We start from the raw sequence: 24,290 nt of genomic DNA on the forward strand, positions 1-24,290 counted from the left end.
CTCATTGTGTCCTACATTATCTTCTCCATAATCTTTCTTATCCATAATAGCCCTTCAATTAACCACTAATATCATGTCTACCCTAGATAGTTCTTGTTAGATTGGAGTTTCATTTTCGGGCCTAATTGAGTCTTATTAGTCTAACCCACCTCTGTTTTCCTTTTTCTGTTTGCGCAAAACTCATGCCCACTAATATTATGTGCATGTAATACGGGGACAGAATATAGGGCTGAAAATGCAGGCCAATATTGTGATATTGTTGCTTGGAGTTGGCTCAAAAAATATGACAAATTTGCAGGTCGAAATAAGGAGAGGACATGTACCTAACTTATTTTGGTGAATACATTATATTGTCGTGTGAGAGAATGAGCAAGGGTAAATTGGGCATGTAACAAAAAATGGACAGGTTATTATATTAATTAGAGGGTGTTAGGGCTTTATCAAAAGGGGTAGCAGGAATAATCAAGGATGGGGTCTAAGCAATTATTGGATGGAACCTCTTCCCTTTTCCTTGCTTTTTGGTTAAGCTATAATTATGAGATTATCTTCATGACAATCTGACTTTAATTGTGAAAGCGCCTAAACCGTCCCGTTTAGAATTGGTCATATTACATCAAAAAATATATGAACCTAAACTAAATATAGATTAAGATATAGTAATTAAAGGGATAAATACTGGCCTACACAACCCAAGGGAGACAAAAATTCAAATATATGTCTCAGTCAAATTAGACATTTGTCATTTACTATTTGAAGCCAAACCTGTGTTTAAACAACCATGAGTACTACAATTCATGGCTATAATGTCCTAAATAAGAAATATTGCGAAAATTGCCTTTATAACTACATCGCATATCTTTTGAACCATATGTTCAATCAAGCTCTAATTGTGTTGGAGAGCAGCTCACAATTTTCAGGTTGTGGCCCCACAATTCTCGAGCAAGCATATATAACTTAGAAAAGATAAACAAAAGTTTGAAAAATAAACAATCTTTTTTTTTTTTTTTTTTAATAACAAGTGATGTGGGAGTGGGAGTGGGAGTGGGAGTGGGAGTAAGAAAATATTCTGATAAAATAATATAATAGGACATTGGAATGATGATTTGTACTTTGTCCTGAAGAATATGATTCCCAAATTTCTCATTTAAGAAAAGGCGGTTCTTCATTTGAATTACTTTGAACTTCGGGTGTTCAAATTTCAAAGGTCTCCAACTAGATCAGGGTTGCATTGCAATATATATAATGCAGAAATGCATTCCAACTAGCATCTTTAACTTATTTATTGTAGCGTTAACTTTTTTGTCTAATAATATAATAATATATTAGACTACCAAACCAAAAGACAAGCATTGAGAAAGGTACAAAATACTCTTTTTTTTATATATAAAAAAAATAAAAGAAAAGAAATAAAATAATTTCTTAAAATCTTTATGGTGGAATTGAAGGATGAGATGTGATTCAGAAGGAATTGGAAATGTGTTGTGAATTTGTGATAGAAAAATGAGCTCAGGAAAATTGACATTTTCCAATCTTGAAAGAGCTATAGATACTTTTTTTTTTTTGTTGAGTAAAAGGTAAGTAAGGATATATATATATATATATATATATTGGTAATAGTAATTAGTAAGTAAGGATATTGATACTTTAAAAGCACTTCTAAGGACATAAGTCATTATTAATAAACTCAATCAGATAAATAAGTATAATTTTGCATCTTTTATTGGACACCAACATTGGGAGCTTAAGAGCCTTTCATAGGTCCCAGCCTTGCCTAAAAATTAAAACTTAATTCGTACCTTTTGCCTATCTTTATAAGGCAAAAAAAGAAAAAAGAAAAAAGGAGTGCTTATTTTTGTAAATCAGTTCAGAGTTTAAATGGACTGGGCATTAGTCTTTTATTTTTCCTACTTTCTTATGACCTTAAAAAAAATTATTTTAATGACTGCACAATTTAATCATAAATTCTTAATACTCTCACAATTCTTTTGATCATTATTTGAACATATTATTTTAGTTTCATATCGTTTCCTTACATAAAAATTTAGAATTCAAAATTGAAATGAATGATTCAAATGATTATTACAACCACATATATGAATTTTTACTATTTATTGACCAATTTATTTCCCCACTTTATTTTGCAAGTAGAATTTAATACAAAGACGAAACTAGAAAATTTTCTTTGATAGGGCCAATCTCTAGTACTAAAATGCAATCATATAAAACTCAAATAAAAATATATTTATGTGTGTTTGCGATTTACTTGAAATTGTGAGTAAAAGATTTCATACTTTATGAGAGATGATTAAACTAATATTAATAGAGAAATTTTTTATTTAAATTTTTCTAAGATTTTGTTAATATCATAAATTTTGATTAGATGGTTTTTATTTTTATTTTTTTTATATAAAGTTGAGTAAGTCATATATTATTATATTATTAAGTAATTGAAAGATTTATAAATTTTATATAAAAATAACATTTACATGGTATTTCATGAAAGATATTTAATCTTATTCACTTGTTGTGTGTGTGTTTATTTTTTTATTTTTTGCTTTATTGAAACTGTAGGGACTGAAATTGTATTGATCCCAAATCTGGATTGGGCTCAAACGTTAACGGACCAAACAATAAATTTGTAGAGCGTGGGTAGAAGAACTAGATTTATCTCAGAAGAAAAACGATTAAACTTAACAATTCAAGATGATATGACACAGACAATATTATCGAATTTATCCTCGGAATCAACTATGTTATTTTGGTTCATATGGTTTTCTTCTAGAAGTAAATTGTATCAGAGTTCCAAAAAAAATCTCATCCCCTTTTCAGTGCATTCTTCCAGGTTATATACTGCAATCTTCATGTCATCCTTACTACACACGTGTATGTTAGATTAAGGGGACTCCTTCCTATCCCATCCAACACATTCTGGAACCATCAACCAGTAGCTGTAAGGCTGCTTGATCACTGTTCAGACATCACTTCTATATTAATGCGGCTAGAGAGTTGGTTGAGAGGCAATTAATGCGGAGGTCACAGCCTTTGAAGATATTTGTCTGCCTTTTTACTCTTATCCCTGGTCCAATGTCCTACCCTCAGCTGTAACGTAACTTCGTAGTAAGTCCGTGATGATAAAGTACTCAGATTCACCTCGGACACATGTTGCCGAGAATCCTGTAGTAAGTCCGTGATGATAAGGTACTTAGATTCACCTCGGACACATGTTGCCAAGAATACTTTTGTCCTCGGATACTTATTGGACCCATCTCACATTGCCTCTACTCCTCTCTTAACTTTATTCTACTCATATCCTTATTTGGGCCTCCTCGGATGGTCTAAAGTCCTCGGATAGGACCATAGGCCTAGTTAGTACCGCTTTTAATAATACTTCCTGATTAACTGGCCCCCACAGAAACTTTTAACCTCTTAAATATTTATATTTTAATTTCAAAAATAAAATTCATTTATTACTCACAATACTAACATATTTATAGAAGGACAAAGTTTGTTAATAAATTTGGTTATAGTCTAAGGTTACAATTCCACTTAATATCTTTTTGACTTTTTATTTGATATAAATTATGACAAATCTATCATTATATTACATTTTCTTTTTATATTCTCTATACTTGTAAAATTTTCAGAAGATAAAAAATCAATAGCTATGTTTAAGGGTGTTCACCAAATCGCATAAACCACACAAACCGCAAAAACCGCACCTAAACCGCCCACAAAATAGCATAACCGAACCACACCGCATGGTGCAGTGTGGTTTGCGGTTTTATAATAAGAAAACCGCACAAACCACACTCTCTCTATATATTAATATATTTAATTATTTTTAATATTAAATATATTATTAATAGTTTAATAACCCTAGTTTTCCAAAAAAAAAAAAAAGTTTGATAACCCTAGCAAGAGTTGATTAAGAAAGCCAACCCAAAATAAAGAAAAACTAGCTCAATAGTTTAAAACTTGGAAAAAAATAAAGGGAAAAATTAGTTTTGGGCTTGGTAAAAAAAGCCCAAAATTTGAAATATAAACCAATTTCAAATCATTCAAACCGCATCTTATACACCGCACCGCATATGTGACCGCAAAAATAAGGTGCAGTGCAGTTATGGTTTTAGCTAAACCGCACTGCAAAATGTAGTGCTAAAAATGACCCAAAACCGCACCGCACCGCGAACACCCCTAGCTATGTTATCAATTAAATATTTAAATTTCAAGTTTTTATAGTTTAAAATTATACATAAAAAATAAGTTTATAGATCAAATAATAAATAATATTTAATTGACACGAAATCTGGCATATTTGTTTAGAAAACAAAAAACATTAAATCTAATGGTTCGATTTTCAAAATATATAACCATGTTAATTTTTAGCGTGAGTTGTACACTTAAGTTACAACTAAGATTATAGTCAAACTTTATTTTATATAGAATACACCATATGTAATGTAACAACCATTTTTAGATCGTAAGGAAGGCCTCAAAAAAAATCTCCTTGGTCAAAGTTTAGCATTGTTACAGGGAAGCCAATAATTATGAGATGTACTAGCCAGACGTGGAGCTCTTCTTTCCAAAGATTTTGTGATTTATCACGAGCTCATGACCCTCCTTCTTAGGTCTCTCTGCGGCTAAGTTTAAATTCTGGAGATGTTTTGTATGATTGTTTTGTAAACTCCTTTGATTTTGTTTAGTTGAAAAGCCTCTTTTTACCCCCCAAAAAATCAAACCATTCGACCCCACAAATAACAATCAATGCACCAATTATGAGTCATTTAAAAAAATTAATATAATTCAAGATTTTTTTTTTCCCGACAAAACTTGATCTTCTTACTCAATTAACATCTCATACGACCTCCTATCAAAAAAAAAAAAAAAAAAAAGAAAAAGAAAAAGAAAACATCTCATACGACTTTGAACCTATGAAAAATTATCATTTTATTTTGGATTTTAAAAAATAATTTTCTTAAGCCAAATATCATAAATATAATCATGTAAGAATTACTAGAAAATTATTTTACTATAAAATTCTACAAAAAAAAAAAATTCCAATTGACTTTATAAAATTTGTTTGATACATTTTTAATCTTTTTATGAGATACTACTAACCTTAAAAGACTATTGTTTTAAATAAGGGGGGACTCAGTTTGATAAGTAACATATATAAATTACTTGAAACTATTATTTGGAGGATCTCTCCTTTAGTCCATTATAGTTCTATTTCATTTATCAAAATGAGTCTTGAAGCATCAAAATTTTTGTAAATCGATTGATATCTTTTATTATTTTCAACACAGGGACGGCGCCACCTTAAGGTCAGGGTGGTCCTAGGTGGTCCCAGGACCACCCTGACCTAAAAAAAAATTCATATATAATAATTAAAAAAAATTTATTTGTGTACCCTTCAAAAAAAAAAATTTGGGAACATTCAGTTTTTTTATGCCAATAAAATTAAAATTTGCTCTATAATTTGTTCTACATTCAGTGAATAAATGATTGCTTGGTTATGTATATTGAAAAAGGTGTAGTTTGTAACATTGATAAATGATAATGAGACTATCATGCAATGATTTCAAAATATAAAAACTCGTAGAAGACAATTGTAAACTTTATGTATTTACATGTTTTTTTATTATTATTGTAGGGACACGATACGCAACGAACCACAACAGTGTTGGGTTCGCACGTGAAAAGGCCCAGACAATATCATTTGTAGAGAGTGGGTTTGAAAGGCTAGGCCTTGGTTATCCGGCGGTGGGGTTTTTTTGTGATGTTCATATGTGTTTAAGGTGTTTTCACCCCTGGAGTCTTTCTCCTGGAGGTGGACTGGGAGGCCTTCTTTTTTGGCCATTTTTTCCAGCCCCCCATCCAGATTACTTACTTTTTCTTTTATACTAGCCTGCGTTCGCTTTCCTTCGTCCACGTGTAGGGTCGACCTTTCCAAGACTGATACTTGTCCCGTCAGTCCAAAACCAAAGTCGTTGGGAGTGGTTGATAAAGCTGAAGAATACGGCTCTATTAGGTGCAGAGCCTTGTATGGGAAGGGTAGTAAGGGCGGCATTTCCTAGATATTTTAGATTTTCTTTCAAGTTTGTCCCTATACCGTTTTTGCCCCTCTTCTCGGTGGAACTTTGGGTCAGCCGAGGACTGGACTGTCCTCGGCTGCTTCTCCGGGCCATTTTGTGCTTTACATTATTGAGTTTGGACTATAGCCTTCTTCGGCTTGGGCCTTAGGACTCCCCATGAATAAGTGGGCCCGGCCCATAAATTATTGGGCCCCACAATTATTATTATCAATATATAAATTTCTTTTTTTATTAGATTGTAGAATTTATATTTCTTAAGAAACACCCTGAAAAAGATTCTTAGAACCGCCACTATTTCAACATAAATATCGAAAATTTAAATCTCCCTTTTCTTTTATTGTTGTAACTAAATATATAAAAAAAAATCTTAAACCAATTTGGTTTCATCATAAAAGAGAATGTATAATCTTATGATTTTACAAATTATAAGCTACAAATATATTTTTATTCAATTTTTTATTAAAAAAAAATTCTAGAACAAATTAAAAAAAAAAAAAAAAAATCAAGGGGGGCAGTTATTAATCACCATCATATTTTTTCAGTAAGAAGAAAAAAAAAAAAAAATCATATTTTATGCGTCCCTCTCGGAAAATCCCTCTCTTTTTACCGTATAGCGATTTCTGTATATAATTTGAAAATAATTGCTTTATGGTTAGGCCGTGAAGTAACGGCGTGAAACACCGACGTGGTACTGTGCACACGTATAAAAGCCAGAAACAGAAACATTATTAAAGTATAACATACACAAAAGACACAGAGAAAGAGAGACGCAAAAAAAAACAAACACTCTCTCACACACAGCTCGATAAGGCAACAACAACAAGAGACTCAAACAAACCTCATCTCTTCACAGATCCAACCGATACCGAAACCGAAATCGTGAGTTGTTTTTACTACATTCTGCTTCTTCTTCTTCTTCTTCTTCTACGTCTGCCTCTCGATCTGCTTTACCGATCTGATATCCTCTTTGCATGCACTACTACTACTAATAATGTAGCTCTAAACTCAATTTACTATAAATTCAAACCTCAATGCCTGTTCGATCTGTAATGCTCTCGTTTTGGAAAAAAAAAAGAAAAAAGTTTACTTATTGCTTTGTTTGGTTGCTGAGAAAAAAGATTGTGAATTTTTTTTAAAAATAAATAAATTTGAATTGTTTAGGGGCTAAGAGAGCAAGGTTTTTAGCTTTAGCTGTATTGAGATTTTTCTTAATGTATGTGGGTTTGAATTATTTTTAAATTATAAACATAATATAAGATTTGTGATTCGATTTTCTATTATTGGGAAACTAATGCAAGTTTCTAAATTCTGATTAAGTTTATTAATCAATCTTGGGTTTGGAAAAAAGAAAATGCATCTATTTGGTTTAGTTGTGTATTTTGTAGAGATTCAGATTCGGGTACAAATTTGAGCTATGGCTTTTATTAGTTTCTAGATTGATTTGTTTAAAGTTGCTCTTAGTGGATGGGTGATTGCTATCTCATAATTAGTCAGTTATAGAATTGGTGAAAGATTGGATTCAGTAATACGGCAATTTCTTTGTTGCTATGACTATATTTTAAGCTATTAGTGCTTCTCGTAGTCATTGACCTTGTCAAAATTCAAAAATTTTGACTTTTTCTTGATGGGGTTCCTGGATAATTGGACATTGATACTCCGTTGAATCTATATTAGACTCATTATCATATTTTTGGATCATGATGGCAACCCCGGATAATTGGATATTGATGCTCTGCCGAGTCTTATATTAGACTCATTATAGAAATTTTGGTTTGAGCATACTCACCTCCATGATTTGCCTTAGCTTTGGGGGTTTTTTTTTCTTTCCCCAACATTTAACACACCCGGGCTTTTCCAATGTTTTGATGGGAAATGACTCTGTTGGTGGCTTCTTTTTGTTAAATAGTCAACATATTTTTTTTTTGTGTTTTGTAAAGCCATGATGGTTCTTAATATTTTCACCCCTACAATAATCTGTTTTTTTCTCAATGCTATTGTCTTTTGTCAATGTGAATAGCCCATTTTTATCTTCCTTATCACAGATGCACACGCAATTGCCCATGCAGGCAACATTAGCAAGAAACAATTAAACAGTAGTTTAAGATTTTCCTACTGTTTTGGGATTTCGTTGCCTGTTGTCTGTAGTTTGGCGTCCCTGTCTATGTGTTATGGGTTACTTATGCATAGAGTTTCCTCGTGTCCTTTCTTTGTACATTCTTTCCTATTTTGCAATCTGATTTCAGATTTTTTTCTTATAAAGACAGTGGCCTACAGTCTTTTTTTTAATAAGTCAATAGTTTGGGTAGGGGGGATTTGAACCTGGACATCTTCGTTGGAAACACCACAATATGGCAATTGGGCCACAAGACTCTCTCTGTCTACACGGTCCTTTGACCTCGCTAATTCGTTGCCTTGGGTGAATATACGTTTATATGAATATCATATTTTCCTATTATCTCTGTACACATTAGCTTTTAAAATTCATTGTGTGCCTGTTGTCTGTTATTTGTGCTGAATCTTGCTTAAGAATGTTCTAAACTCCACTTTTCATTATGAGGCTTTAATTCTTAAGTTTTGCTTTAATTCTTAAGTTTCTTTTTTACTTCTCTTTCCTCTCGGCTAGCCATGAGGGTGGTATTAGCAAGAGTTAGCTTCCTCCATGGTAACGGCTTTAGTAGAGCCCATAGGAACTGAGCTGTCAAGAATACCTCCTTGGATCGTGTAGAGTATGAGTGTAACTTACCTATAAAAAATAAAAGAAAAACCTTAGTTAGTGCATAAGCATCAACCAGAGACATAATGCTTTGTAGATTGCTTTCTTTACCTTTGGTTTTGGTTTGGAGGGAAGGATTTGAAGAACAATATCTTGTATATTATTTTATATACAATTATATGATTTTTGAAGATTTTACTCAAACAAAAACACTAGTCATGTTATGGATTTGAGTTGACATGTTACACCTAGTCCATGTTAATAAAGCTCAAATACATCCACAAATTTCATCAACAGAAAAAAATGGTCATTTCCTGCTCTATTCAAGTCATTTAAACTAAAAATGGAAATCCAAAACCTTCTTAAATTTCTTGGTGTATTACTTGATGTGCACCTTGTATGTTCTTGTAATCCGTAATCTTATAAATTATATCACAATCTTCCCTTAATTACAGTCTCTATAACATAAGTTTTTTCTTGGTCAATAGGATTAATTTTTTTTGATAGCATATAAAAGAAATGATATGAAATGTTATGATTTAAATAGGCTTGAGATAGTAACTTGGAAATCAAAAAAAAATTGAATTAGGAAAAGTAATGATTGGGAGTTTTGGTGTGCAGAGATATTTGTCACTGAATAGCATGACCAAATGAATGAGAATATAATTCTTACGTTTCTTTATTGCAGTGCAATGGGGGTAGAAGTTTCAGATGTTTGTACGGACAAGGAGCCAGATTGTATAACATTTTATTCAAATGGTATTTCCAATGATTCAAATCATGAAACTGCTCCCAATCATCATGATGGTTCAGACACATATGAGCATATTAATGAGGCTCCTGAAATGCAAAGTTCAGAAGAGAGCACTGAAGCAAAGGAATATGAAGTGAAGGAATGTACCACTGAAAATACTGTTGAGGTATCTGAACTCCATCAAAATGAGAAATATGATGAAGAGGAGAATGCGGTAAACTCACACTTAAAGGCTTGCCTGCCTAAGGAAAAGGAAAAATCAGAAACCCAAAATAAAAAGGACAATAATAAGTCACGAGTTTCTATCAAGCAAGCATCTAGACCTGTTGCTGCAAATGTTCGAACAAAACACACTGTTCCACAGCCATTTGCCCTAGCAACTGAAAAGCGTGCCTCCATTGGAACTCGTCCTACTGGCATTCAACCTGATGCAAGCACTGGTGTGAATAAATTGTCTAGTGCAAATAATGTGCGACATCCAAATACCGCAAAGCCCAGTCAGGTAACTGCTGACTGATTCTGGTTTTCTTGTAAAATTCTTGATCCTCCTTTTTGACCAAGGATTTGAAAAAAAGAATTTCATAGGATCACAAGCCTCAAATTATAAATAAATTGTAGTTCTCTGGTTGGTAAAACATAGATTTTATACAATAGGCTTAGAATTTGTTTTTATATGATCTTGAAACTTCTGTATGTTTATGCAGCAAATATCTCATATGGTATCAAGGAAGCCACTGCAGCCTGATAACAAGAAACATCCTGATGAAGAAGATTCTTGTTCTGTTGCTTCCTCGTATGCTCTTACACCCTGCAGTCTGAGTTACTTGTTTTACTTTGATTTCTTTCTTAGTTGTCTACTGTCTCCCTCACTCTCAGTTTTTGAATTTGATTTCTCCCTTGCCTATGGACAGCACTGCAGCTTCTACGCAGGCAATTAAGTCCAAGGCAACTGCTTCATCAGCTCCAACATTTAGATGCACTGAACGTGCAGAAAAACGGAAGGAGGTAGTTCATGAAAAATATCTATGTGAAGTTCCTTCTATGTTTGAATTTTTAAGTATTGTGTCGATGACATAACCTAAATGCAAAACTGCATGCCCCTATCATGTTGCCACATTTCAGTTTTATACAAAATTAGAGGAGAAACACCAAGCATTGGAGGCTCAGAAATCTCAAAGTGAAGCAAGAACAAAGGTAGGATACTTTCTCAAGTATCTGTCTACCAGAAAATATAGTACTCTCTCCCCCTCTCTCATGATGGTGAATTGATAGTGTTTCTTCTTCCATTGCTTCTCTTAACTCATTTTTGGCTATTAATGTTGTATGGCTATGACATTAAAGTCTAAAATTATTTACTTTGCCTTTGTCCTCTTCATCAATTTTGAAATTTTAAGGAAGAGAAAGAGGCAGCTATTAAACAACTGAGGAAGAGTTTAACGTTTAAGGCAAATCCAATGCCAAGCTTCTACCATGAGGGACCTCCACCAAAGGTTGAACTCAAAAAGGTACTTCATAGACCTTTCTCATTCTTATGCTGTCCTAAAGAACTAAAGAAGTACGGCTCTTGTCCAGAATGTAGATTGGCCTCTTGAATTTCATAAGAATCTCTAGATTCTCTACGTGTTTAATTTTCATTGCTCCTTTATTTTTGTTCTTGGTTTGTCCTTGGCTCTTCTCTCTTCTGTTCTTTAAGTGGTGTCACCTTGTTTCAGTTCTAATGAAATTCACTTGTCACAACATGAAAATATAGGATTTTAAGCTAGTATTTGAACCTCTAAACTCTCAGTGGATAAAAATGACAGAAAATGAAACCCTAAGGGGTAACACAATTGGCTAGGGACCACGACTCATAAAGTGGAGGTTACTAGTTTGAATCTTCCATTCCCCCTTCCCTTGGGGCCTTACTTTAAAGAAAAAAAAAAAGAGGAAGACAGTAAATGAGTATTTTATGGCAGCTTAAAATTTGATTTTTTTGCTTTGCATGAATGATAGCTGCCACCAACTCGTGCAAAATCACCAAAGCTGGGCCGAAGGAAGAGCTTCGGTGATGCGGTCAATTCATCCCAGGGAGACAAGGTTAAAACAGCAGGTGCTCTAGGAAGTCGTCGAAGTCTTGGTATTTACAAAGAAGAGATCACCACCAACGGTTCCACCATTATTAAGGATCAGAGCAACATCCACAATGGTAATGCCATTTACAAATTCAAAGATGAATCCAACAAAGTGGAAGAGATAAACGAATCAATTGTGACCAAGATAAATGGTCAGGGAAATGTGGACATTGCTGTCCAGTCTTGAGTTTCTGGTGAGTTTATAATTTATAAGAGGAAATGGACTTCATTTTCTCTAGTTTTCTTGTGACTGCTCTCAAAAATGTGTAATTTATTTCCTTCAACTTGCCAAGGACTTGTTGCGGTGCTTTATTTAATGTATGATGTGTAAATTCTGTAAGTTATGTCCATTTATATATATAAAGAGTTATTCCTCATTTTGGCTGTAAAAATTATTGAATTTTCATTTGCCTGAGTGGAAATGAAAGTGTTATTGTACAAATGGCTATCCACCAAAAACAACAGCCAAGGGCATTACGTACATAGGCCCCCAGAGTGGTGTAATTATTTTTTTCTGGACAGAAGGGATGGTCTGACAAGGATTCAAAATTTTTTCTTTTGGTGGTTTGGGATATTGTACAAAATAGTACTTGTAACATAATGATGAATTTTTTTGTTTTCAATGAAGATTGTGTAAGCAATTTGCTTGGTAGTGTGCGAGAAGTGATGTTAGCTTAATGTTCCATGATTGAAAGAGGGATTTAAAGTTAAGGTTAAGGGACCCTTTAAAAAGTTGTGCTTTGCTGGGTTGGAAATCCTTATTTTGCGTAATTATAGTAAGCCTCATTATGAAAAGGTCTTAAAGCAAAAGAAAAAAAAAAAAAAAGAAAAAAAGATGCCATGGAGCGTAAAGCGCCTAGTGTTTAAGACTTTTTTTTTGGGAAATAGTGTTTAAGACTTAAAGCTTCTAAGTTACTATCAGTCAATCACGCAGCAAAAGATTACTTTCTAAGCCGACCATGTCCCATTTGTGGAAGCAAAATTGTTGGTCAAAAAGGATGCTGGTTCCAAAATACGCTCTACTTTAAGCTCTTGATTCCCTTTTTTTGGTGAAAATAGCTCTTGATTCCCACCTATAGGGTGTGTTTGATTCTAATGTTTTTAATACATTTTGGAACTCCAATTTGCTAAATCTAATCAATTATTTGGAATTTAAAAAAAAAATATTTTTTATAAATATTAGGCTGAAACCGAGTTGTGCTGTTGCGCATGATGCTAAATTGTTTAAAAATGACAGTTTGATGATTGGAGAATGGCAGAGATTTTGCCGTTTAGCCTACTTTCTCCTCCTCTTTAGCTGACTCTGCACCCATAATTCGACTTGGCACTGCATGAGTGACTTATTAAACTCCCTGGACCAACCTTTGGGAAAGGTAAAGGCTCTAGATGAAGTGCAGGCATGGCCTATAGTTACCTACCCCACCCTCAAAAGGCTGTAGCAAGCCTCCATCACAAGTTTACTGCCTGTCCTAACTCCCTGTATGCTCACCTACCATCAACATCGCCAGTACTGGCTACGAAGCCAGCAGATTGCCAGCTTTTAGGGAGTCAATGTAAAATGGATTAATAATTGGAATTCAATTTTTCCGTAGCACTCGTTTGAGAGAAGAAAATGGAAAAGAAATGAATAATTTTAGAATACTCTTTCATTTTCATGTTTGAGAGTTTTAATAGAGGGAATGAAAAATTCATTTCTTTATTTGAAAGTTTAAGTGAAGGGAATGGAATCAATAGGAGAGAATACTCATTCCTCTCTATTTTCTTAAAACCTCAAATTTTTATTCCCTCCAAAAGTGAGTGGAATTGGAAGGAATGAAATTAAATTTAATAATTTTTTTTTTTACTAAGACTATCAAAATACCCTTATATATTTAACCATTTATTTTAAAATATGATCTTAATAGTAATATTATCATAAAATGATTTCATTTATTTCTCTCTATGTTACTCCTAAATAAGGTTACTTACATTTCATTCCTTTATTTTAAAACATCCAAACAAGATTACTTAATTCCATTCTATTCATTTCTTTTCCATTCATTTTTTTTCCATTCATTTCCTTTACTTAAATATATTTCATTCAATTCTATTTCTTTATGATTATTCATTTCCATTCTATTCCTTTATGAACTCCCAAACGAAGCCTAAAGTTAGGATGTAATTTAAGTGAAGTATGTTGTTAGTTTTTTAGGCCTTAGAAGCACTGGTTAACCAATTTTAAGGCCAAGTAATTAACTAATCCAATTATGAACTACCTTTGGTTAGAGTAAAACAACCAATATTGTGCACCAAAATAAATAGCAGTAGAGAAATAGCACATAATATGGTGACCCAAAGAAAACCAATACAACAATTGTTCCAAAGTAAAAATCATTGGGAGGACTTGACCTTACTAACCTTAAGGCAAAAGAAATCTACTAATTGAATTGAAATTTTACAATTGTAGAATAACCATATAATAAATTGCTACAACCTAGTAGTATTTACTAACGTTACCCAACATAGCTTCGAATCCATTGACTCTTTAGTTATGGAGTTTGTTGCACGTAAACTTCCATTCACTACTTCAATTTCCCACTTAAAGATTATGGCCCAACACTTGATCTTCTAGAATTTGCAGCAACTTCAATACCACCAAATCTGAATATGATTCAATCTTGATCATTGGTAGAGGCTTTTGAGAGCAAGAGGCACAAAACCTTCAAATTTACAATCAATAGCTCTCCAAAAGCCTTTTTCACGTTCTCTAGGGCTTTCTTAATATCTTAGGCTTAGAAAACATGTAGGGCTGTAAACGAGCTAAGATTTGTCGAGTAGTGCATGTTCAAGCTTGGTTCGTTATGAAAAATCAAAAGCTCGAGCTTGGCTTGAGCTTGTGACAAGCCTAAAAATAGTGTTTGAGCTTGAGCTTGTGGGAAAGCCAAAAGTTTGAGCTTGACTTGGCTTGATCAATTAGTCAAGACAAAATCAAGCTTAATATCAAGATTAAACTCAAGCTCAAGTCAAGTTTTTAAGTTTGAGATCTAAAAGAATTTCATTATTAAATGCTTAAATCTCTAAAATTAAGATAAAAGAAAAAGAAAATAGTATACTTATTTTATCATGCATCTAGTCCTACTTATGATTAGCCATTATTCAAATTAATAATTTACATAGTTAAATTCATTCATTTATTATTTCTTGTCTACAACTTCAACAATTGTTCAAAATACAATTTTTACATTCACGTTAAATGGTAAAGAACTAGAAAAATACGTGTTTATAACTATTATGAATAAGAAAATACTAACATATTTTATAACTTTACTTTAGATGATTGATAGGGAAGGATCATATGTGGCCTATTTAATTAATTATTTATTTTTAAATGTAACTATAGTCTAAAGTGGTTCTTGATCAGTTTAAAGGGAAGGAAAAAATTAAGGTAATATAGGTAGTGGTCTCATGTTGGTCATGTCATTATTAAAATACGTGTAATAAGTATATTTAGCTAACACATATAAATTTATAAATGAGTCTTGTGTATCAAGCCTAATAACTCACAAGCTTGTTTGTGAACAAATTTTTTTGTTTGGGCTCCGCTTGTTTATTAAACGAGCCTAAAACTAAGGCTCAAGCTTGGCTTATTTATAAACAAACAAACATGAATAAGCTTTTTATTGAACTGAGCTCGAGTTGTTCATGATCGGCTTGGTTCATTTACAGCCTTGCATGAAACCCTAGTGACTTGATGGGTTGAATGGGCTTAATTTGCGTTTATGAATTGCGCAATTTGATCAATCCAAAATAGGCTCGATCAATCAGAATATGTTTGATCTGTTGAACAACTATCAAAAAGCTGTCAAACTCACAAAAACTTGAATTCGAAATGCAAAACTAGGCAGTTGTCTTATTTTCAACAAACTTACTTCTAAACAACATACAAGACATATTTTGCTCATGATTTGCCAACCTTAAAACTAAACTCAACGCAGGTGAATTGTAATGCTAGTTATGGGTGGATGATGGTTCTTTTGATCAGGAAGGCTCCAACAATTGAGAAATTCCACTCCAGAGAGATCTTGCATGTTATCAGAAAATACCATAGTCAAAATGGCTGCCCTAGCCAGATTGGGAGGTGTGGCCATGTGGGTTTTGGGAATTCCAACTTGGGGGGGATAGACCATTTCTCATTCAATGCAAGGCGGTAGTGGAGGGCGCATGTACGTAGTATGATAGTAATTACAATTGAACATTTAATTTGCCTTTTGAGGACAACTTTGAGTAACGGGCCTTATGTTGGAGAGTACATGGTAGCTTGTAATGCAAGATAGGCCATGTAGTACCATTCTAATAATGCAAGTCGGTCTCACTTGTACCACTGATCTGTCTATTAACATCCCCACCCTTCTGAAAACTAGTCACTAAGAGATGTTCTACTCACTGCCGCATTTGGTTGATTTGATCTCAATTCATTTTCTCCTAATGTTTATGACCCTCTAATATAGGTTATTTGTTGGGATGGATTATTATTATCTCAAAGTTTTATACCAATATCCTCATTAATTTTCGATTTCTTTTTTCTAAAAAAAATTAGCAAGTTATTTACCATAGAAAGATGAATATTATCAGTGGCATCACTTCATGAACTTTTCTACTTTTATTTCCAATGGCCACTTCCATTTCTTCTTTTTCTATGTTGGCTCTGCTTAAGCTTTATAGGCCAACCTCTATTTCTTATCATTTAAGCTTGGAATCGTACTATTTGGGGCGTGCCCTTCATGAATGTCGGTTCTACCAACTCTCATATTCCCCCTTTTCTTCAAGTGGGAAGCAAAAGAGACCTCCTTTAAGCACCCATGTCAAGATCATCATACACAAATCTCTTCCTTTAAGCTCCATTCTGTTTCAACAATAACTTCAAATCTCTAAGCAATTATGATCAATGTTGTGATAAGATTGGCCCATCGGATGGAGATAAGCTATGCCACATGTTTTAATTGGAGGAATTGTAAGGCAATGCTTTTGAAAGAGGGTATGGGGGGTTAGAATAGAGCTTTTGGTAGTCTTTTTTTAGATTCTAAAAGCTCTTTGCTTTGACCTCAATTTTGCACTAATCCTTCAGAGATGTGACCAAATTTATTATCAATGCTAAGTGGTTTTAACTTCTCTCACCAAACTATAATTCTATTTTCTTTTTCAATAAATCATTTTGACATCTTATTATCTATTGCCCTAATTTAAACGTTTGTTTGGGCCTGTTTATAAAAATCAACATTGACTTTAGAGAATTTCTTTGATTTGTCCACGCATGCAAGATGACAATTTTGGTGTAGCAAATAGAAGACCAACCAGGTGACTAAAGGAGAGCCATGTTAAAAAAATTAGGTAGAGTGTGTACATGTGTATGTATTATTCGCTCTAAAATTGCATATAAATTCCTCTCACATAAGAATAGATCTTATATTTGTGAGGTTTACACCCATGTGAGAGAGATGTTAACATGCTACTGTTATACAAAAGAATAACTCAATTATTATCATTTTGGAAATATCTAAATAGTGAGTATAACTCTTAAGATTCCAAGTTTCATCTATCATACTATTAGTTCATGGAATTTTCGAGCTATTAGTAAATAGAAATTGGAATAGTTCAACCAAAAGGATGATACACGATTTCCTTATATATAATAATAACCCATCTAGGTGGTACTCAGCCAAACACAGCCTTAATCTAATTTATACTTGATAGTGTGAAAAGTTAGATAGGGGGAGCTGTAGAATGTGGGACTCCCAGTCACCTGACTCGCAAAAGACACCCTACTCCTTCCCACGTATATAAGGGCCCATGAAAAAACTATGCATGGCCAAATCAAAATAAAACAGTCTTCTCTCTCTTTCTCTCTCTCTCTCTCTCTCTTCATGAAAATTGTTGAGGGGAATGCTGTCTGGTTCGAGACCATTTCTTCTGAAGCTCACAGAGAGCATCCTTCAAATGATCTCGGACCAGGCTTCATTCCCCCCAACTCATAAATTACTCTGCCGCATTCACCACTTAGCTCTAAACCCTTCACGCATCAATATTCATTTATATTCGCAAGGCCTAACATCAAAGGATCCAATATCATTTCCTGTTTTAACATGTAAGTTTTAGCTTCTTCTTTTTATTTTTTTCAATATACTTTTGTTTCAACTGTATTTATACATACTATGCATCTCTTCCTTTTTCTTTTTCTTTTTTCTAAGGAGGGAGGCAAGCTGCAATTGGAGTTCACCATCCGAACAGGTAAATATCATGGCCTAGCTAGGAAGCATCACTTTCAATGATTCCTGGAATTTTTAACGTGATTTTATTAAAAAAAGTTAAAATCATTTTTTTCCTTCGAAACATGCAACTAGAAGTGCACCAAAACTCTAGTCTCAAAAGGGATGTAGTCTACCAAGACCATTGCTTTTAAATAAAATTGAATTGTATTATTGAAGCTATTTTTTCTTAGTTTTGTTTTTTTCCTGATCAAAAGAAAGACTTTATCATGCAAGTTGCTAGAAACTAGGGGTCATTTAAGTCTCACAAGATAATGCACAGACTATATTTGTTAATGAGAAGCAAACTAGGACAATTAATTTGGAAAGAGAGAAGAGAGAGAAATTTCTTGAAGTCATCTGTTTCAGCTTCACTATTTCAACTCTTTGAAAAGGTCAGGAAGATCACTTAACAAACCATTGTCAAATCATACTTTCTAGGAGATTCAAATTAATGCTCCCCTAGTCTGCACACCATATATTTGATTTTACCAAATTCGTTGAAAAAACTGTGCTAGTGTGAAAAAATGACGGAAAAGTAAAAAAAAAAAAAACAAATGAATGAAAACAAAGTTGTGTTTTATCTTTTTGTGGTTGAATTTTAGCCAAATTGGCTTTGCTTGCAGGGAGTTGCAAAGAATATAAGCTTGGGAGCTTTCACTTTATGTGTTGCATGAGGGGAGGGGAGGGGAGATATTCTTTGGGTGTATCCATCAAAGTTGAGCTTTGAATTAACTCCTTTTTCACCTTAAGACTGCCATCATAACCATCTCCTTAGTCTAAGCCCGTTTCTCACTTTTTAACTTCATGTGGGTCAGGGTTGTGCATGAAAATCCTATACTACCATGTGGGTCTGTTCTTACTGGATCTTACTCTTAGGCTATGCCCCACTATTTTCTACTGTGTGGCTCATACATGCATGTGAAAGTATTTAACACCTTATCAAAAAGGTTCATATACAAGTCATAAAGACGATACCAATATGTCACTTGAATGTGCGAAATTTAAGAAGAAACAAAAATTACAGACAAAAAGTTCTGATGTGTATAACTAGTAATCTTTTGTGAATTTGACTCTACAAGTTCGTAAGAAATTAAAATTGATTATGTACTTCCATTCCATCTTTGTCTCTAGGATTTGGAGAAACTGAGAAGCCACTTTAACATAGGGTTACTAAAAGTAGGGCATCCAATAGGTTTTCTAAACTTTTTTTGAGTAAACAATAATACTTATTAGAACACACACAAGAATAATAATATTAGTATTTTAAATCGAATTTATAATATATTATTTAATCATTGTAGTTGTTATTTAACCAGAGTACAATTAAAAAGGGGCCTAAGTTTTCTAAACTTCATTGTTAATATTCTAGATTTCTAGTGTTTTCATATCTTGGTGGAAGATAAAAATATATTATACACATGTTTAGAAACGCTTCATATTTTTATTTTATTTTTTAATAAAAATATAATATTTCAAAGTTAATAATTTTAAAAATTTCAATTTATCTTTATAATCTTAATTTGTCTCAATTTTAATTAGATAATAGAATTGTTTTTGAAAGTGTAGAAAAGTGGACATTAAAAATTATATTCTAAATTTATAATTACTATATCGAGAGTGACCCATTTATATATATGAATGTGGTTTCTAAAATATATATATATATATATATATATGAATATGATATGATATGATGAGTTTATGCATTTTGTTGGAATTCAAATGAAATTTTGGCACATGGAAATTGTTCAATAGGCAACGTACATTTCCTTTGTTTTGATTTGTCATTGGAAACATTTATTACACATGTTTGTTGCCACATGACCAAGAATTACAACTTGGAAGAAATGTCAAAAAACGACGATTAAATACTAAACTAGTTTTTTCTCAAAAAAAAATACTAAACTAGTTAGCGTGTTCGCATCACCACAGCTGGTTCCAACAATGTATATTTTTCAAATCCATCATATATAGTTAATAATGATAATAATATCAGTCACTTTGGACATTTATGTATTGCTTTAATTAATAATTAACCATAATCAAATAAGGACTTTAGGCCAAAAAATTAGTATTGAACCGTCAAAGAGACTTGTATTTCGTGGGTATTACATCAAAGGAAATTATAAGTACGTAGCAACAACACTAGGTTATTTATTGTTGTCTGTTGAAATGGATGAATTGAAATACAGTATATGAAAATGAAATCATAGCATGAAATGAATGGGTGAATAATTGAAGTAGCGTACATGAAACGAAAATCATAGCGGACAAATCTTGCTTTAGCCTTTTCATTGATTTTCTAAACCATAATGCATCCGTACAATCAATAAGAAATGGCATTAATTATTTTGGATTCTTAGATACTAGCCATGACTCGCAAAATTGGCTTGAGATCCCCAAAGAGAGGAGTCAAAAGAGAAGAGAGACATCTTGAGTATTCATGACAAAAAGTAATTCCTATGCTCGATAAAGCTATATATGTGGAATTCCTTCTCAATATAGTAAATGGGTTCCCAAACACTACTTTTAGTCACTTTTTTTAGTGACTTGACCATTAATTTCTAAACTCTATAAAGCATTCAACAGCAAATCGGAAATCCTTGGAAAAGTCCATTTTAAAAGAGTGAAAGAGAAATTTTAATGGCCATCACAATCACCATTTTTTGCAAGCACAAAGTACATTGTTTTAGCAACACAGATACTTCCCCCTTTCCCTTTTGATACATTAATTCTATATTCTCACTACACTAGTTATTATCTTACACTAGCTGTAATTCACCGACCTAGCTATTTAGCATATGGAAAGCTTGTCACAGCAAGTCTCTCTTCGAAGTTATAAAAGTCCACTAACATTTTAGAGTAAATCAATAGCGTCAAGGGATTTCTTGATGGATATAGGGGGTAGTTCATAATCATTGCGCTTGATATATAATGCATCAATATATTCTACTTGTATATTCAGCCAAAAAAAATTTATATATTCTACTTGCATGCTGCAGTGAGCATGCACCATTTTAATTTGTCAGCTGTTTTTTTAAAACATCTTAAAGAAGAAAAAAAAGGGAATTTGAATATTACACATTTTTATTGAAATTAATTATTAAAAATATGTCAATTGAAGAAACACTGAGAAGTGTCAATTAATCATTAGTTCATGTGTTGAATGTGAAAGACAACATGCAAATAATGATCTACATGAGGGAAAAATGCCAAGAGACTCCCTAAACATTGGGTAGTGGCCATTACACCAGCTAAACTCATATTTTAGCCAATTTACTCCCTAAACTTTACATATGTACCAAATAAATGTACCTGTTAATTAGATTGTCGTTTAAGTCACTAACAAAATAATCATGTGAGAACCATGTGTGCCTTCATTTAACAAAGCCAAATTGATTAAGAGAGACAGAGAGAGAAAATTCCACCACCGTCTATGTCTTTCCCTTCTGTTATTTTCTGTTGGGTGCGCAAATGTAGCAATTCAGCAGCTCATGTGGCCGCTAGATATATACGTTATTCAATCTAGGCTGTTTTTCTTTTTCAATAATGGCAATCTTCCAAATGTCATCAAGTCAGTCTGTAAGGAAGATTGCCCTCTTGTATTCCCTTTTTTTCTTAATATCATTGCAGATTATCAAAAAAAAAATGTGTTGAACATGGAAGACAACATGCAAATAATGATCCGCATGATTGTAAGATCGATTCAAACATATCTTCGACCTCAAGTATCGAACACCTGTTTAGATTGGATACAAATCATAATGAAATTGGGCACACGATTGGTAATGCATATATTTAATTATCATTATTCAAACCCATATTGTTTCTTACACGAAATCCCTCTGATGGCCCTATGATCACTTTGACACACTTTAAAGAACAACAGTCATACAATCATTTTGTCCCAAGAAAAACAAATTAACAATGTCAAAGTTTTTCGAAAGATTAGCCACGTAAGTAAAAAACCTGAATGGGATCTGTATACCTTACATCAGCAAAAGTTAATATAAACTATAGTATAGTAGCGAAATTATTAGGTCCGTCCAGTGGGGTTCACCTCTCATGTGATCAGAGGTGAAGGAATCCCTCAATAATTTCTTCTTGTATGGGAATAGGAGGCCTTCTATTCTAGATCTTGTACCAACTTCTTCACGTAAACAACTTGATCTTTTTTTCTTTTCTTTTTTGGTCAGATTACGAATCACGTTCAAGATTCTATTTTGTTCACAACTCAAAAAGCCATAATTTGCGTAAAAAATCTATTAGACAAGTACTTTTGTTTTGTTCTTTTATGTAGTACTAAAACTCATTGCAATTACATGAATTATTTTTTTTAATAGAAACACATGTTTCACAATTAATTCACACTAAGAAGTAGTTTGGTGCCCTTATACATTGTCATACTTGTTGATGGTACTATCTGACCTTGATTAATGAATAACTGAATTAAGGGAGAAAATAGCACCAGATCGGATCTAGCTATGGCTTTGATCGATAGGAAACTCTCCCATGCTTAAGTGAACAAAAGTGAGGTCTTGGTCTTTTTGTCTTACAAGATGATGTCTAAGGTTTTTTGTGCTTAATTTAGATCGATGCCAATGTACCCTTACATAAAAAGGTGTGTGGTGGTTGATTTTTAAGGGTAAATCCAACTATTCTTGATATTTGACTGCAATTAGGATTCAGATTGGGGAGTAAATCCAGGGGACACGCCTCTTAAAGTCAATCCCACAATTCTTTGGATTATTTTTTGGTACACAGGTCAGCTCAACCTCATTTTTTGTTCTTGATAGCTCTTGATTAATCTTAAAGTCAATGTCAAGGGGGTGTCCGGAATGCTAAATATGTCTAGAATTTATATCCACCACCAACATGCATTACTATGTATCTTGTACCAAAAGAGAATAAAGGAAACATGATATGCAGCCGCAGAATTAAGATCAAGTTCAACTAGTAAAGTTTCCTATTGTCAAATAAAAATTGTAATTGAATTTTATCTGTTGGGATATTACACAAAGTAATAATAGAAGCACAAGGTTAACACAAAAGACAAACATAAAATAGATAACTTGGAAGCACAATATCGTTTTCTGTTACTAAAGAATTATTGCAAATTTATCCTTATGATACAACCAAGATGTTGGGTTCTACAAATAGCAATTCTGGAAAATGACCACAAGATTTCTTGTGTTTCTTTTTAACTTACTATTTTGTGGAGTTTATACCCATAGGGTTATATTTCATCAAAAGGCACGTATGGAAAGTTAAAATGTTTCATGAAACCGTTCACAAGACTTAAATCCTTTTCAACCTTTTTGAACAGTCACCAGAAAATTCTATAGAAAATTTTGATTTTCGACTTTCAACCGATCGAGTGCTCTCTTCGATCAATCGAACATCAATCAAGACATCCAGAGACTCTAGGATTATTTTCTTACCATTTTTGATCGATCGAGCCAAAGATCTCGACTGATTGAAAATGCTGAATTTCGAATTTTCACTTAGAAAATTTCAGAACTTGAATTTCCACTTTATGAAACAATATTCTCCAAACTCAAATATAATTATTACAACCTATCCATATATATACCTATATACACTATGTTGGAATAATATATGTTTCACTTGACTGATATCCTATCATGCATAATGGAAAGTGTCTTTCAACTTAAACCTCCCTTTAGTGCAATTGCTTAAGAAATCAACAAAGTTAATGGTGGCTTGGTGCTTAAACCAAAACTCTTATGTGTTGAAACTGAAAACAACACACACATGAGAACATCCACGACACATTTAGAAATCCACTGTTGTTAGCACTATTATGGCCTTATGCTCTTCTCGGTTTAGTGAACATTTACAAGAGAAAACCATTTACTCTTGCTAGAAGCAGCACCACTTCTATGTTCACAAAGGTGAAGTTTCTTCTTATGTTCCTGTTACACAGACATTTATACTTTATGAACTTCATTAAGAGTATAAAACTCATCCTCAATTTCATTGTAACAGTCTGCACTAATCCATCCTGAATGAGACACAAAATTAGTACTCTTATTAATAGCATGTTGTTACCCTTTAAACCTCTTAGGTTAAATTAATTCGAGATTGGGTTCCCACTATTGGTGATTCTCTAAGTAAAAGGGTTTTAATCCAATTTCAATGGATGTTAACCTAACCATATCTTATGTAATCATGTCTTAGACCTATATGTCTAGACTTTCCATTATACATTTTACTGTATGCTCTGCCCAAGGTGGCTTCACTATTGTAGTACACTGAAATGGCTGGTATTGGTTGTGGCCACAACTCTATGTCTAACAATATATTTCTTAG

General features: G+C 33.0%; 1 protein-coding gene across 2 annotated transcripts; it reads left to right on the plus strand.

The window, feature by feature from the left end:
- The first annotated feature begins 6,819 nt into the window (after positions 1-6,819).
- Positions 6,820-12,050, plus strand: LOC126688727 (protein WVD2-like 3). 2 transcript variants are annotated; one of them, XM_050383525.1, is made up of 7 exons: positions 6,820-6,974; positions 9,497-10,064; positions 10,267-10,355; positions 10,474-10,567; positions 10,685-10,822; positions 10,957-11,067; positions 11,555-12,050. In XM_050383525.1, the coding sequence occupies exons 2-7, from the start codon at positions 9,501-9,503 to the stop codon at positions 11,858-11,860; spliced, it is 1,302 nt and encodes a 433-aa protein (XP_050239482.1). In that variant the 5' UTR covers positions 6,820-6,974; positions 9,497-9,500; the 3' UTR covers positions 11,861-12,050. The 2 variants fall into 2 exon arrangements, with proteins under 2 accessions (XP_050239482.1, XP_050239483.1); XM_050383526.1 differs by having other exon boundaries at positions 10,685-10,756.
- The last annotated feature ends 12,240 nt before the right edge of the window (positions 12,051-24,290 follow it).

This window comes from Quercus robur, chromosome 6 (assembly GCF_932294415.1).
Source record: "Quercus robur chromosome 6, dhQueRobu3.1, whole genome shotgun sequence".
NCBI classification, from domain to species: Eukaryota; Viridiplantae; Streptophyta; class Magnoliopsida; order Fagales; family Fagaceae; genus Quercus; species Quercus robur.

What these genes read in the sequence shown, in the direction of transcription:
- LOC126688727 (XM_050383525.1), top strand. Translation starts at nt 9,501, where the DNA reads ATGGGGGTAGAAGTTTCAGATGTTTGTACGGACAAGGAGCCAGATTGT. An exon ending in ATACCGCAAAGCCCAGTCAG is followed by an intron (nt 10,065 to 10,266) that starts GTAACTGCTGAC and finishes ATGTTTATGCAG; the next exon opens with CAAATATCTCATATGGTATC. An exon ending in GTGCAGAAAAACGGAAGGAG is followed by an intron (nt 10,568 to 10,684) that starts GTAGTTCATGAA and finishes GCCACATTTCAG; the next exon opens with TTTTATACAAAATTAGAGGA.